The 16,491-nt window shown below is 45.9% G+C and overlaps 1 protein-coding gene across 1 annotated transcript in view; it reads right to left on the minus strand.

Annotated features, from left to right (window-relative positions):
- Nucleotides 1-16,491, minus strand: part of LOC311226137 (cytoskeleton-associated protein 5-like) — a gene marked incomplete at its 3' end in the record, with an annotated part of 83,354 nt that overhangs the window by 43,719 nt on the left and 23,144 nt on the right. The window contains exons 5-8 of the mRNA XM_084311511.1: nt 7,629-7,767; nt 4,519-4,619; nt 3,865-3,978; nt 1,918-2,022 (exon numbers count right to left, since the gene is read on the minus strand). Coding sequence (XP_084167637.1) covers nt 1,918-2,022; nt 3,865-3,978; nt 4,519-4,619; nt 7,629-7,767 — 459 coding nt within the window. The remainder of the gene's footprint in view (nt 1-1,917; nt 2,023-3,864; nt 3,979-4,518; nt 4,620-7,628; nt 7,768-16,491) is intronic.

Genomic DNA, 16,491 nt, shown 5'->3' on the forward strand with positions numbered 1-16,491 from the left:
ATTAAAAAAATTAATCTAATTAATTACAGGATTTGTAATTAATTAATCTAATTAATCGCATTTTAATCGCATAACCATTTTATGCCTGATATTTTTCAATATTATTCATATTTCAAATTGCATGTGTCCGGATGGCAGAATTCAGTACTGTATCTACAAAACCTTCTGTTTAATCATCTTCCATCTATTAATTTGCTTAGATTTTTCAGGTCTGGTCAATTTGAGCATGGTGTTATTCACAGTCAAAGATACAAACAAATGTATTGATATTCTCATTTGGTTCATTACAATTTACTCAAAAATTTTTTTTCATTCAATCAATCACCGCGCAGATTGATTGATTGAATGAAAATGTTATTAACAGATTGCAGAATGGGTAGGCCTACAATACAGTACGGCACACAATTGTTAAGGGGATGCAGACCAGAGAAAGACTTTCGTCTTGTTTACATCAGGGTCCCCCATTTTTTATTCATAATGAATTGTAAGTAAGGGTGCAACTTGCACCGTGCAATCCATTCTTTGTGGATCTAGCCCACAGTATTTCTGACACTGGGAATACATTCCCTGAGATTCATAGATGTCCCTAGAATCAGATACCAAGAACATGCAAATGGACCATATTAAAAAAGAAAAAAGTCTGTAAATGTGTATTCTACATTCTTATGGAATGAATGAGATACAAAAAAAATATTATAAAAAAAAAAAAAAAAAAAAAAAAAACTTTTTTTTGTAATTAATTTTGAGTTAATTTTCATAACGCGATAATTTGCTGTGTAATTAATTAATCTAATTAACGCGATAAACTGACAGCCCTAATTTTTTATATATATATATTTACAGACTTTTTTTTTTTTTTTTTTTTTTTGTCCATTTGCATGTTCTTGGTATCCGATTCTATGGATCTCAGGGGATGTATTCCCAGTGTCAGAAATATTGTGTCGTTACTAGGCTTGAGTAAATTGTAATGAACCAAAAAAGGAGAATATCTATTCATAATTTCTTTTTAATCTTTGACTGAAAACACCATGCTAAAATTTTCCAGACCTGAAAAATCTTAAGAAAATGAATAAAGAGATGATTAAATAGAAGGTTTTGTAGATACAGTACTGAATTCTGCCATCCAAATTTGAAATATGATTTATAGAATATCAGGCCTATAAATTACCTTATTATGGCCAAGTCGCACATCTATGGATCGGGCCAAATCTCGCCTTTCCAATTGCATAGTTCAATCTGGATTTAGCATCACCAGGTGTGATTCACAAACCGTGAATGAAATTTTTTTAATGCATATTTCTCCACCATTTATCAGATTGCAACGCCTTTTTTTGCTAGACTAGTATTATGGCAATAACGTTCAGGTTTGTGGGAGATAATTATTTTATGGTTTCATAAGCGTAAAGATACAAGGACAACAGTTAGATTAACGATCAAGTTAGTTTACTGTATGCAGGCTTCGCAGGGCTCCGTGTCTGTGCCATGCGTTATGCGCAAGTTACTGTTACAAAATACCCTGTATGCCTCTACAAATCATATTATACCAGGTAGCCAATTGATGGAAAATCCATCACGACTAGGAATCAAATTGACGGAAATCCGTCACAGGACGGAGAACTTTAATCCCTGAATATATCAAGCAAAATGTATATCAAAATACCATTATAAATTAAGTATTGTGCTACTACAGAGATGCCCTGGCCTACAAATTGCATTTAACGGACTTAAAATACCGGTAAATACTTTTTGTTGTACAGACCCCGCCCCCCCACCCAAAAATTATAAAATCACAAGAATTTAAATACGTTTTTCAATTAAAAATGATTGCCTGCAACTATATAAAAAAAAATCAGCCTTTATATCAGTTATAAAGTCATACGAGTCAGTTTGTTCATTCATGACATAAAGGGAACTTACATGGCCAGCATATGTGCCAAACTTCTTCCTCAGACCAGAGGCCAGCCCAGCAAGGCATTTCGCCGCCAGAGATACCAACATAATATTGGAGTCTTTGCCAATGACCTTCAAACAAAGAGTAAGAGTTAGTGTATGTGGTATACAGTCGGGTTGGGTTACCGAACTCTGTACGAATTACATCGGTAGGTACTACGGAGTACCGATTCACGCCAGATCGAGTGTAATATGCTAGACAAGAGGGAGCCTTTTCCACAAATATATATACATTACTAAATATATGACCCGTCTGTTGGGTCTTTGGAAAGACCAGACAAGGTCAGAGGAGTTTGACAATTTTTACTGAGGATGGCCAGATAATGTTGATATTTAAAAAACACAATACATGATCATGCTATTTATTTTGTGTGGCGTTACAATACAATTTTCTAAATAACAAAAACGTATTCATTTACAACTGAAATTACATTTTAGAGTCAAGAGGTACCGCTGGGTACAGATACTCCAGGAACTGGTACCGGTTCAAATGGGAATTACCCAACCTTAGTACCATTAGGCTGGAATCTGATGCAGTAAGCAGTAGGGGTGTAACGATGCATCGATTCTAATGTGACGATTCAACTGCATCGATTTGAAAATGTTAGAATAGATTATAATCAAAATGAAAGAATAAAAGAGTGTGTGTATTGTTTTTATTGACTTAGTCCATTCATGCTGAGTGAATCAGTTCCCCCAGCCACATTTGTGTATTCAAATTTTTTGGGGGAATTAAAGAAAATGTATCGAATCGTGGTCAAAAGAGATTTCATGATGCATGATTGAATAGTTGCCTGAAGAATGGTAATCTAAATGAATGGTTGTGAGGCGGCATCGTTACAGCCCCAGTGAGCAGACTGAGGTGGCATCGTTACAGCCCCAGTGAGCAGACTGCAGTAAGGTGGCATCGTTACAGCCCCAGTGAGCAGACTGAGGTGGCATCGTTACAGCCCCAGTGAGCAGACTGAGGTGGCATCGTTACAGTCCCAGTGAGCAGACTGCAGTAAGGTGGCATCGTTACAGCCCCAGTGAGCAGACTGCAGTAAGGTGGCATCATTACAGCCCCAGTGAGCAGACTGAGGTGGCATCGTTACAGTCCCAGTGAGCAGACTGCAGTAAGGTGGCATCGTTACAGTCAAAGTGAGCAGACTGCAGTAAGGTGGCATCGTTACAGCCCCAGTGAGCAGACTGTGAGGTGGCATGGTTACAGCCCCAGTGAGCAGACTGTGAGGTGGCATGGTTACAGCCCCAGTGAGCAGACTGCAGTAAGGACTAAGGTGGCATGGTTCCAGCCCCAGAGAGGTGGCATGGTTACAGCCCTAGTGAGCAGACTGTGAGGTGGCATGGTTACAGCCCCAGTGAGCAGACTGCAGTAAGGTGGCATGGTTACAGCCCCAGTGAGCAGACTGCAGTAAGGACTAAGGTGGCATGGTTCCAGCCCCAGAGAGGTGGCATGGTTACAGCCCTAGTGAGCAGACTGAGGTGGCATGGTTACAGCCCTAGTGAGTAGACTGAGGTGGCATGGTTACAGCCCCAGTGAGCAGACTGCAGGTTACAGCCCCAGTGAGCAGACTGCATGGTTACAGCCCCAGTGAGCAGACTGCAGGTTACAGCCCCAGTGAGCAGACTGCATGGTTACAGCCCCAGTGAGCAGACTGCATGGTTACAGCCCCAGTGAGCAGACTGCATGGTTACAGCCCCAGTGAGCAGACTGAGGTTACAGCCCCAGTGAGCAGACTGAGGTTACAGCCCCAGTGAGCAGACTGCATGGTTCCAGCCCCAGTGAGCAGACTGCAGGTTACAGCCCCAGTGAGCAGACTGAGGTTACAGCCCCAGGGAGCAGACTGCAGGTTACAGCCCCAGACTCCAGACTGCAGTACCATAGTTACAGCCCCAGACTCCAGACTGCAGTACCTTCCTCAGCGCCTGCACCGTCTCCCCGTAGTCTCCCGCTTCCAGCTTGGGGTTCTGAACCAGCGTCTCCAAGGCAGCCAGGGCCTCTTTCCTCTCCTGCCACTTCTTTGCTTCCTGCAATGAAACACCGGAGGACGTTCATTTACCAGCTACCAGGGGTGGGAATCGCCAGAGGCCTCACAATACGATAGTATCGCGATAAATCTTTTTTTAATTTATTTATTATCTTTTTCAACTGCAAAGTAAAGCTTTGTCAACATGTTTTATCTAATAAAATAAAGTTCAGTCTGTTCATCTCACTTCAATCATTTTTATTGCAGAACATGGTATTTTCTCAAGCAGACGGATGTAAACACTGTAATCTGTGTTGCATGTACCTGACAAACTGAACTGTTTGTATTACAATCATATTCCAACTTAACTGAACGCACGTGTGTGTGTGGACTACTGTACTATTTCAGGTATTGAAATTAACAATGCAACTTCCTTATACAAAAAAACTTAAAATGTAATTTGTATGAATACCGGTAATTAAATATCAATACAGTATCACCACGCAAAGTATCACGATACTACTACGCATCGATCCCCCCCCCCCCCCCCCCCCCAGGCTTATTCAATGAATACTTTAATAGGAAGACGAGCGAAGCTTACAATCTTTGAATAGAAGTCATTGGGCAATTTGGAGAGGATTTCCACTGGGTCCAGGAGTTCATAGGAGTCCACCTGTGGCACAGTGTTCTCCATCTCCTCACCTAAGAAAGATTCAAGAGTTTTATTCATCACATAGTGAAATGCGGTTGACCATGCCCGCTTCGATTGTGCAAAGGCACTGGATCATATGTACACTCTTATACAATGTGCCGTTTTTGTCCCCATGCTATACTTGCGGTTAATATAAACACACAAGAAATGGACACTTGTTGTAAAGTGACCTGTGGTGCGTGTGCGCGAGTGCAGAATGTTGTGTGTGTGGAGAGATCAGTGTTCATTGTTCTGATGGGCTGAGGGAAGAAGCTGAGCCTTAGGTTCGCTGTTCTTGTTGTGCGTGTATACGGAAGGCGGAAGCGCTTGCCTGACCGCAGCAGTTTGAACCGGCTGTTGTTGGGGTGGTGAGGGTCCTTCATTATTCTACAGGCTCTGGATTTGCACCTCCTATTGTATAAATCCTGCAGGGGTGGTAGTGCAATACCCGTAGTCCATTCTGATGAGCGCACCACTCTCTGTAGGGCCTTCCTATCCTGGGCTGTGCCATTTCCAAACCAGGCAGTGATGTTCCCAGTCAGAACGCCCTCTACAGCCCCGGAATAGAAGGAGTGGAGTATCTTCCCCGATACTCTGAACAACTTCCTTAATTGTCTCAGGTGGTAGAGGCGCTGCGTCACCTTTTTTAACCACAGTGGCTATGCGAGTTGACCATGTCAGGTCCTCTGAGATGTGGACCCCCAGGTACTTAAGAACTGCTCACCCTGTCTACGATAGACCCATTTATCCACAGTAGCTTGTGTGTGCCCTGCTGTATTCTCCTAAAATCCACGATCAGCTCCTTGGTTTTACCAATGTTCAGGAGTAGGCTGTTATCCCTGCACCAACGTGCCCCAGTACATCAGCCACCACCCCGTCCGCAAACTTCACTATGGAGTTGTAGTTGGAGCTGAACCTGTGAGTACAGCAGGGGACTGAAAACACAGCCCTGGGGGGACCCGATGCTCAGGGAATAAATATCTTTATTCAACAGATGTTAAAAGGACCACCGTACTAGTCTTAATGAGTTTTAGCCCATTTACTAATCAGCACATATTTTACATTACCCCTGACCATTATACACTTTTTCAAATAATTTTCTTTTTGAAAATTCTTCAAAACATTAGTGATAAACCTAGCCTACCTGGTCCGTGCTTACACTTCCTTTTTATGGTAGGCAGTAATTGGACCAACATACAGTCACCTTTATAGAACGCATAATGCAAGCTGTTTTAAAGGCCATTAATGGGATGTAAAAGGGAAAGCTGCCATTCACCACTATGCTACACTAGGAGAGCGGTAGTGTAGGGTGGGAGGATGTTGGTGGGATGGCTACCGGTGTGGTCCTAAAAGATGACGCTTCACTTTACCTGCATTTAAAAAAAAAATAGGATGGTTCCTCACGATACGATATTATCACGATACTTAAGTCACAATACGATAGTATTGCGATTCAAAATATATTGAGATATGCTGAGTATTGCGATATATTACCTTTTCTCAACTGCAAAGTTAAACGTTGTCAACATGTTTATCTAATCAAATAAAGTTTTCAGTCTGTTCATCTCACTTCAATGTCAACACTAATCTGTGTTGCATGTACCCGACAAACTGAACCGTTTGTATTACAGTCATATTACAACTTAACTGAATGCACACGAGTGTGTGGACTACTGTACTATTATTACTAGAAAAAATATAGATACTAGGCGTCCTTGTTGTCGATATTTCCCCCCCACCACTAGTAATCACATTCTATTACACAGGGATTAAAGCAAAAAAATCTGACTGACTCCTGAAGTCATATTCTTATTTTAACCTCCACTGTATATTTTTATTTAATAGTCTTAGCTAAAAAGGAAAAGACAATATCAGGGTCTGACAGCACTACAATTACATCTTCATATCACAACAGGCTGAGTCTCCCCGGTAGAGCTGCCGCGCTAACCCTTCGATAAGCTTTGTGGTCCAGGCAGAAATGTGTCCATAAATCCATCGTTAGATCCAACACTGTCCGAATGCATCTTGCGATTATTATCCATTTCCGACGACAAACTATTTAGCGTAATCCGTCTCTCGAGTCGCTGCATCCATTGTTCGTCATCATCAGCCCGCGCACCCCCACACCAATGACTCTGCTTGGGGGCGGCGGCGGAACAGAAAAAAGCCCCTTTTAAAATCATATTTGAAGCCGCCGATTGGCTCAATTTAGTTGCAATCTGTATGCATCTACAAATCATATTATACCAGGTAGCCAATTGACGGAAAATCTGAATCAAATTGCCGGAAATCTTGGGCGGCTAGGTGGTGTAGTGGGCAAGGCGCTCGCCATCAACGCTGGAGACGCTGGGTTCGAATCCAGCTCTCGGCGTTACTATCAGCAGTGTTAGGGGTGGGAAAGCTGATGGGTGGGTCCTGGGCGTTGTGGACAGCGACCCCTACAGTTCGGTCGGGGCGCCTGCACAGCGAGGGTAGGATCTGGAGGGAGGTAGTGTGACCTTCCACACGTTACTCTCCCGGTGAGAATCTGCGCTGCCAGGCTGGCTGCCGGCTGCACATGCGTCGGAGGAAAGCATGAGACAGTCTCCGGCCTCTCGGACCAACAGTAGGGGGGAGTGCGTAACAACCAGGAAGGGGGTTGAGAATTGGCATAACGACTAACCGTGGGATGGGAGAAAAATCGGAATAAAGGAGGGGGGGGGAAAGATAATTTTTTTTTTTATTGCCGGAAATCAGTCTCAAGACTGAGCGCTTTAATCCCTGTACACAGCACAACTTCTATGAACAATATTTGTCACCGTCAATGATCAAGAGGTACATGTTTGTTGGATTTTGAAGCTATAACTTGGGGCCATATATGGAATTGTTATTTTTGGTTAGGGTAATCTTAAGTAAAAACTAATTTTAAAAAGTTAATCCATTTCCAAAACCTGTACTGTACATCCAACAGAAATTTCAGGCTTGGAAAACATTTTGCATATTACACAACCACTGCAACGCTAGTAATGCCAGTTGTGTACCGTCGGCTTGATCCACGCCACCTTCTGGCTGCCGTTGCTGCTCATATTTGGCCCGCAGGTCCTGCTGGGAGCGCAGGAAGCGGCTCTGCCGGGGGGCTCCCGAGGGCAACTTAGCCCACTCCTCATCGAGCTCCTTCAACTGGTGACAAGACACAACAATACAACCAACATGTTAATACACATGAAAGTATATTTACCCCTCATCTTTTTGAGCGCCACACCCTCCCCCCCCCCCCCCCCCCCCCCCCCCCATCTTTACTTAATGGCGCCAGCGTTAGACCATTTTAGCGATATTTGCAGACCCATCATGTGTTCTGTATTATAGCTATGGAGACAATAGTAAGGCTCATAGGCAGGCATTGTTTATAGTCCATCACTGACTAACTAGTTAATTTCTACATAGTGTAGTTTGTGCACCATCACACGCTAAACATCGCCCCTTTTCAAAATAATCCAGTCTTTTTTCATAGATCGCAAGATATGACGAGTTATATGCAATATGCCCAAATCGTTCTGGTTGATCGCCTGAAACCCCAAATCAAAAAGGTATATACCAAGGCTGTCAAAGTTAACGCGGTATTAACGCACAATTCTATTAATGCCACCATTTGTTTTAACTCGCGATTAACTTTTGAATTTGATGCAAATTTGCAATGCATGAGGGTCATCCTTTTGTGTTAAATGGCTGCAGAAAGCATTTATCAAATATCTGGCCCCTCCTAGGCAGCTGGGTAGCGCAGTGGACCAAGCGCTCGCCTACCACTGCAGAGACTCTGGAGGTCAGGTGAAAAGAAGCGGCTGGCGACTCCACATGCATCGGAGGTGGCATGTGGTAGTTCTACACCAGTACACCCTCCCCAGGCTGACAGTGGGGCAAATACAGAAAACCCAAAAATATAATATAAAAAAAAAAAAAAAGTCCCCTCCTGCCAATAACATTGAATACCTGGACAATTCCAAAAGATACGAGAGTGGTTTGCCTCCCTCTGGCCACACAGTCTCCAACATGGTTGCTCTTGATTTTGGGAGTTATGACAAATCTAGTCATGTTTTTCCAGCAGAATTCTGTTTTTGAGTTAGTCGAGCTACATTGAGTTCTGCACATGTTCTCCCATTCATAAATCAGTTATTTCAATATTTTATTAATTTTCCCAATTTGTTTTAATGGAACTTGTGAGTCAGTTCAGGCCTGAACCAAGCCATTATATAATTAAGACAGTTTTACTTGTCCTATTTTTGTATGCCTGAATGAATATCTGTATAACACAGTCTATTGGACTTACACATTTACCTCTTTTAGACCCGTGAGATGAGCGTCATGGTGGATAACGTCCGGCTACAGTACCAACATACCTCGGTGTGAAGCTTGACAGAACACGGTCATTCAAACACCTGGAAGGTGCCAGGGGAAAAACCGCCCGTGCCGCGCTGATACGACGACTAGCCGGCACCACATGGGGAGCCTCAACAAAGACACTGTGCATCTCCTCACTGGCCCTGGTGTTGTCTGCCGCCGAGTACTGCGCCCCGGTCTGGTGCCGTAGCACCCACGTGAAGAAGCTGGATGTTGTTCTCAACAGCGTCCTGCGGACAGTCTCTGGTTGCCTACAAGCCACACCGGTAAACCAACTGCCCGTACTCGCTGGTATTGCCCCGGCTACCATCAGACGAGAAGCAGCCACACTGGCCCTTTCCCGCAAGGCACAGATCAGTGCATCCCTCCTCCTTCACAATACCACCACGACGTGTGTGCGCCTAAAGTCACGGTGCCCCTTTTCCATGCAAGCCTACTCCACACAACACCATCTGACACTTCCAAGGCCTCCTGGGTCAGGAGGACGAGATGGAGGGACCAGTGGAGGTCAGCAGAACCATGCAGGCTGCACCTCTACATCAATGACCCTCTGGATGTCCCTGGTCAGGACTTGTCCCAGAAGCAGTGGACAACCCTCGACCGCCTAAGGACCGGCGTTGGACGCTACGTCGCCTCAAAGACAGTGCCTCATGCGAGTGTGGAGCCCCTGCACAGACTGTGGAAAATATAATCACCAGTGGCCCCAAACACCGGCCACCATATGGAGAACGCGGTCTGATGGAACTGGACGATGAAACGTTGGCCTGGCTTGCCTCAACTGAGCTGCAGGTCTAAAGACACACCAGAAGAAGAACCTCTTTTAGAAAATACTGGCGTAGCTGTAGGCATCTTAAAAAAAATTAAAAAAGCTCACCAGTTCTCCATTTTCTAACATTGTACAGAATGAGGAAATACCATGGAGAGCCCATTCTTTAAATGTTTGATTATACATTCTTGGTTTAAATCCTAAATCGAAGGCAAACCACCTCAGGATCCCGATCCTTTTTTTTTTTTTTACTTGAACCGTTTCACAATTTTAAACCATGTTCGCAGAGTGAGCACAATAAATGGGTTCAAGGTTCTATATAGGGTCTAGGCCTGCTGTCCCATCTCCAATTACTGCCTGGAGTGGGATATCAGTTGATTTAAATGCCTCCCCTTTCTTTAGGGAGTTGAAGTGTCCGATGGTAGTTCTTAGTTTTTTCCCTCGCTCCATATGACCTAGAAATCAATTTGTCCCACTCATTAAACTGTTTAGCAGGGATTTCCACTGGTATGGACTTTAATTTGGATGTTTAAGGGCTGGTAATTTGCTTCATATAATTTCGTTAAGACCTTATATTTGATGGATTTCATGTTCAAATTTTATTTAAATTATAATGTTTTTATTTCTCTTGGAAGAGTCTAGTCATAGGCAAGCGATCACGTGTCGCTGGTATCAACAAGAACCTCCAAGTCCAACTAAAGAAAATTGGATGGACATTATTAGGCAATATACACAATGGAAAGACTTACTTAAAATGTTTTAAATACTGGGCCCTTTTGTTAATTACCACAGCCTGCGGATGTATAATTTTGAAATTATTCACCATAATAATTGGGAAAGTTAGAGAATAGAGTATTAATCATGTGAAATGTATACTTTTGTAATGGGACACTAATAATGCAGCCCTGGAATGCGTTTATGTTTTCTTCTTTCATCCGACAGTGAATAATGCCATGCTAACATTCTCCAGGCATGAAATATTGCCACCGAGCTCATTTAGCACCTTCTTGAGATCACGTGTACAAGAAATCTAAGCAAATTAATAAAGGGCAGATGATTTACAGGGGGTTTTGTAGATACAATACTGAATTTTGCCATGCGGACACATGAAATATGAATATAGCATATCAGGCCTATAAATTACATTCCGGTCAAGTTACACATCTATGGATCGGGCCAAATCTCCCCTTTCCAATGGCAAGAGTTCAATCTGGATTTAGTACCACCGGGAGCCCCTGACAGGGCAGCAAACACAATGAATGAAATCTACTGCAAGTAGTTGCTTTTTTATAATGTAAATATCTGCCATTTTTCATCAGATTGCAACAAGTTTTTTTTTGCCAGACGTTCACAGAAGGTAGAGAAACTAACTGCGTTCTATTTTATGGCAATAACGTTCAGGTGCGTGTGTTCCACCCTTGAGATATGATCCCGAAAAAACTATAAAGAAAAAAGGTTCACGCTAGAAAAGGGCTGGCATGAGCTGGGAAGTGTAGTTTGTTTTATGAAATCGTTCGAAGGACTACACACACACTTATGAGTTTGCTTTACTTCCGCCTAAATCCTAAATGTTGGCCATGGTTTCTATAGATGAGATCATTTCAAGCACGTTTCACGTTTCCCCCCAAAACTGGCTTGGTTGTTGTTGGAGGGAGAGAATGTAGGAACAGTATCGATTTTGGCCCCAGGATCGAAAAGATCCAACGGTACAGAACCCTGGTCAAGAGCAGACTGCAGCTAGACTGACCTGTAGAACCCAACCCTAGTCAAGAGCAGACTGCAGCTAGACTGACCTGTAGAACCCAACCCTAGTCAAGAGCAGACTACAGCTAGACTGACCTGTAGAACCCAACCCTGGTCAAGAGCAGACTGCAGCTAGACTGACCTGTAGAACCCAACGCTAGTCAAGAGCAGACTACAGCTAGACTGACCTGTAGAACCCAACCCTGGTCAAGAGCAGACTACAGCTAGACTGACCTGTAGAACCCAACCCTGGTCAAGAGCAGACTACAGCTAGACTGACCTGTAACAACCCTAGTCAAGAGCAGACTACAGCTAGACTGACCTGTAACAACCCTAGTCAAGAGCAGACTGCAGCTAGACTGACCTGTAACAACCCTAGTCAAGAGCAGACTACAGCTAGACTGACCTGTAACAACCCTGGTCAAGAGCAGACTACAGCTAGACTGACCTGTAACAACCCTAGTCAAGAGCAGACTACAGCTAGACTGACCTGTAACAACCCTGGTCAAGAGCAGACTACAGCTAGACTGACCTGTAACAACCCTAGTCAAGAGCAGACTACAGCTAGACTGACCTGTAGAACCCACCCCTAGTCAAGAGCAGACTACAGCTAGACTGACCTGTAACAACCCTAGTCAAGAGCAGACTACAGCTAGACTGACCTGTAGCCCAACCCTGGTCAAGAGCAGACTACAGCTAGACTGACCTGTAGAACCCAACCCTAGTCAAGAGCAGACTACAGCTAGACTGACCTGTAACAACCCTAGTCAAGAGCAGACTACAGCTAGACTGACCTGTAGAACCCAACCCTAGTCAAGAGCAGACTGCAGCTAGACTGACCTGTAGAACCCAACCCTAGTCAAGAGCAGACTGCAGCTAGACTGACCTGTAGAACCCAACCCTGGTCAAGAGCAGACTGCAGCTAGACTGACCTGTAGAACCCAACCCTGGTCAAGAGCAGACTGCAGCTAGACTGACCTGTAGAACCCAACCCTGGTCAAGAGCAGACTACAGCTAGACTGACCTGTAGAACCCAACCCTAGTCAAGAGCAGACTGCAGCTAGACTGACCTGTAGAACCCAACCCTGGTCAAGAGCAGACTGCAGCTAGACTGACCTGTAGAACCCAACCCTGGTCAAGAGCAGACTACAGCTAGACTGACCTGTAGAACCCAACCCTGGTCAAGAGCAGACTGCAGCTAGACTGACCTGTAGAACCCAACCCTGGTCAAGAGCAGACTACAGCTAGACTGACCTGTAGAACCCAACCCTAGTCAAGAGCAGACTGCAGCTAGACTGACCTGTAGAACCCAACCCTAGTCAAGAGCAGACTACAGCTAGACTGACCTGTAGAACCCAACCCTGGTCAAGAGCAGACTACAGCTAGACTGACCTGTAGAACCCAACCCTGGTCAAGAGCAGACTACAGCTAGACTGACCTGTAGAACCCAACCCTAGTCAAGAGCAGACTGCAGCTAGACTGACCTGTAGAACCCAACCCTAGTCAAGAGCAGACTGCAGCTAGACTGACCTGTAGAACCCAACCCTGGTCAAGAGCAGACTGCAGCTAGACTGACCTGTAGAACCCAACCCTGGTCAAGAGCAGACTGCAGCTAGACTGACCTGTAGAACCCAACCCTGGTCAAGAGCAGACTACAGCTAGACTGACCTGTAGAACCCAACCCTAGTCAAGAGCAGACTGCAGCTAGACTGACCTGTAGAACCCAACCCTGGTCAAGAGCAGACTGCAGCTAGACTGACCTGTAGAACCCAACCCTGGTCAAGAGCAGACTGCAGCTAGACTGACCTGTAGAACCCAACCCTGGTCAAGAGCAGACTACAGCTAGACTGACCTGTAGAACCCAACCCTGGTCAAGAGCAGACTGCAGCTAGACTGACCTGTAGAACCCAACCCTGGTCAAGAGCAGACTACAGCTAGACTGACCTGTAGAACCCAACCCTGGTCAAGAGCAGACTACAGCTAGACTGACCTGTAGAACCCAACCCTGGTCAAGAGCAGACTGCAGCTAGACTGACCTGTAGAACCCAACCCTGGTCAAGAGCAGACTACAGCTAGACTGACCTGTAGAACCCAACCCTAGTCAAGAGCAGACTACAGCTAGACTGACCTGTAGAACCCAACCCTAGTCAAGAGCAGACTACAGCTAGACTGACCTGTAGAACCCAACGCTAGTCAAGAGCAGACTACAGCTAGACTGACCTGTAGAACCCAACCCTGGTCCAGAGCAGACTGCAGCTAGACTGACCTGTAGAACCCAACCCTAGTCAAGAGCAGACTGCAGCTAGACTGACCTGTAGAACCCAACCCTGGTCAAGAGCAGACTGCAGCTAGACTGACCTGTAGAACCCAACCCTGGTCCAGAGCAGACTACAGCTAGACTGACCTGTAGAACCCAACCCTAGTCAAGAGCAGACTACAGCTAGACTGACCTGTAGAACCCAACCCTGGTCAAGAGCAGACTACAGCTAGACTGACCTGTAACCCAACCCTAGTCAAGAGCAGACTACAGCTAGACTGACCTGTAGAACCCAACCCTGGTCAAGAGCAGACTGCAGCTAGACTGACCTGTAGAACCCAACCCTGGTCAAGAGCAGACTGCAGCTAGACTGACCTGTAGAACCCAACCCTGGTCAAGAGCAGACTGCAGCTAGACTGACCTGTAGAACCCAACCCTGGTCAAGAGCAGACTGCAGCTAGACTGACCTGTAGAACCCAACCCTGGTCAAGAGCAGACTGCAGCTAGACTGACCTGTAGAACCCAACCCTGGTCAAGAGCAGACTGCAGCTAGACTGACCTGTAGAACCCAACCCTGGTCAAGAGCAGACTGCAGCTAGACTGACCTGTAGAACCCAACCCTGGTCAAGAGCAGACTACAGCTAGACTGACCTGTAGAACCCAACCCTGGTCAAGAGCAGACTACAGCTAGACTGACCTGTAGAACCCAACCCTGGTCAAGAGCAGACTACAGCTAGACTGACCTGTAGAACCCAACCCTGGTCAAGAGCAGACTACAGCTAGACTGACCTGTAGAACCCAACCCTGGTCAAGAGCAGACTACAGCTAGACTGACCTGTAGAACCCAACCCTGGTCAAGAGCAGACTACAGCTAGACTGACCTGTAGAACCCAACCCTGGTCAAGAGCAGACTACAGCTAGACTGACCTGTAGAACCCAACCCTGGTCCAGAGCAGACTACAGCTAGACTGACCTGTAGAACCCAACCCTGGTCAAGAGCAGACTACAGCTAGACTGACCTGTAGAACCCAACCCTGGTCAAGAGCAGACTACAGCTAGACTGACCTGTAGAACCCAACCCTGGTCAAGAGCAGACTACAGCTAGACTGACCTGTAGAACCCAACCCTGGTCCAGAGCAGACTACAGCTAGACTGACCTGTAGAACCCAACCCTGGTCAAGAGCAGACTGCAGCTAGACTGACCTGTAGAACCCAACCCTAGTCAAGAGCAGACTACAGCTAGACTGACCTGTAGAACCCAACCCTGGTCAAGAGCAGACTACAGCTAGACTGACCTGTAGAACCCAACCCTGGTCAAGAGCAGACTACAGCTAGACTGACCTGTAGAACCCAACCCTGGTCAAGAGCAGACTGCAGCTAGACTGACCTGTAGAACCCAACCCTGGTCAAGAGCAGACTGCAGCTAGACTGACCTGTAGAACCCAACCCTGGTCAAGAGCAGACTGCAGCTAGACTGACCTGTAGAACCCAACCCTGGTCAAGAGCAGACTGCAGCTAGACTGACCTGTAGAACCCAACCCTAGTCAAGAGCAGACTACAGCTAGACTGACCTGTAGAACCCAACCCTGGTCAAGAGCAGACTGCAGCTAGACTGACCTGTAGAACCCAACCCTGGTCAAGAGCAGACTACAGCTAGACTGACCTGTAGAACCCAACCCTAGTCAAGAGCAGACTGCAGCTAGACTGACCTGTAGAACCCAACCCTAGTCAAGAGCAGACTGCAGCTAGACTGACCTGTAGCCCAACCCTAGTCAAGAGCAGACTACAGCTAGACTGACCTGTAACAACCCTAGTCAAGAGCAGACTGCAGCTAGACTGACCTGTAACAACCCTGGTCAAGAGCAGACTACAGCTAGACTGACCTGTAACAACCCTAGTCAAGAGCAGACTACAGCTAGACTGACCTGTAGAACCCAACGCTAGTCAAGAGCAGACTACAGCTAGACTGACCTGTAACAACCCTAGTCAAGAGCAGACTGCAGCTAGACTGACCTGTAGAACCCAACCCTAGTCCAGAGCAGACTGCAGCTAGACTGACCTGTAGAACCCAACGCTAGTCAAGAGCAGACTACAGCTAGACTGACCTGTAGAACCCAACCCTAGTCAAGAGCAGACTACAGCTAGACTGACCTGTAGAACCCAACCCTAGTCCAGAGCAGACTGCAGCTAGACTGACCTGTAGAACCCAACCCTAGTCAAGAGCAGACTGCAGCTAGACTGACCTGTAGAACCCAACCCTAGTCAAGAGCAGACTACAGCTAGACTGACCTGTAGAACCCAACCCTAGTCAAGAGCAGACTACAGCTAGACTGACCTGTAGAACCCAACCCTGGTCAAGAGCAGACTACAGCTAGACTGACCTGTAGAACCCAACCCTAGTCAAGAGCAGACTACAGCTAGACTGACCTGTAGAACGCAACCCTAGTCAAGAGCAGACTACAGCTAGACTGACCTGTAACAACCCTAGTCAAGAGCAGACTACAGCTAGACTGACCTGTAGCCCAACCCTGGTCAAGAGCAGACTACAGCTAGACTGACCTGTAGCCCAACCCTAGTCAAGAGCAGACTACAGCTAGACTGACCTGTAGAACCCAACGCTAGTCAAGAGCAGACTACAGCTAGACTGACCTGTAGCCCAACCCTAGTCAAGAGCAGACTACAGCTAGACTGACCTGTAACAACCCTAGTCAAGAGCAGACTACAGCTAGACTGACCTGTAGAA

The sequence above is a fragment of the Notolepis coatsorum genome, assembly GCF_963971535.1.
Source record: "Notolepis coatsorum genome assembly, chromosome: 3".
Lineage (NCBI taxonomy): Eukaryota > Metazoa > Chordata > Actinopteri > Aulopiformes > Paralepididae > Notolepis > Notolepis coatsorum.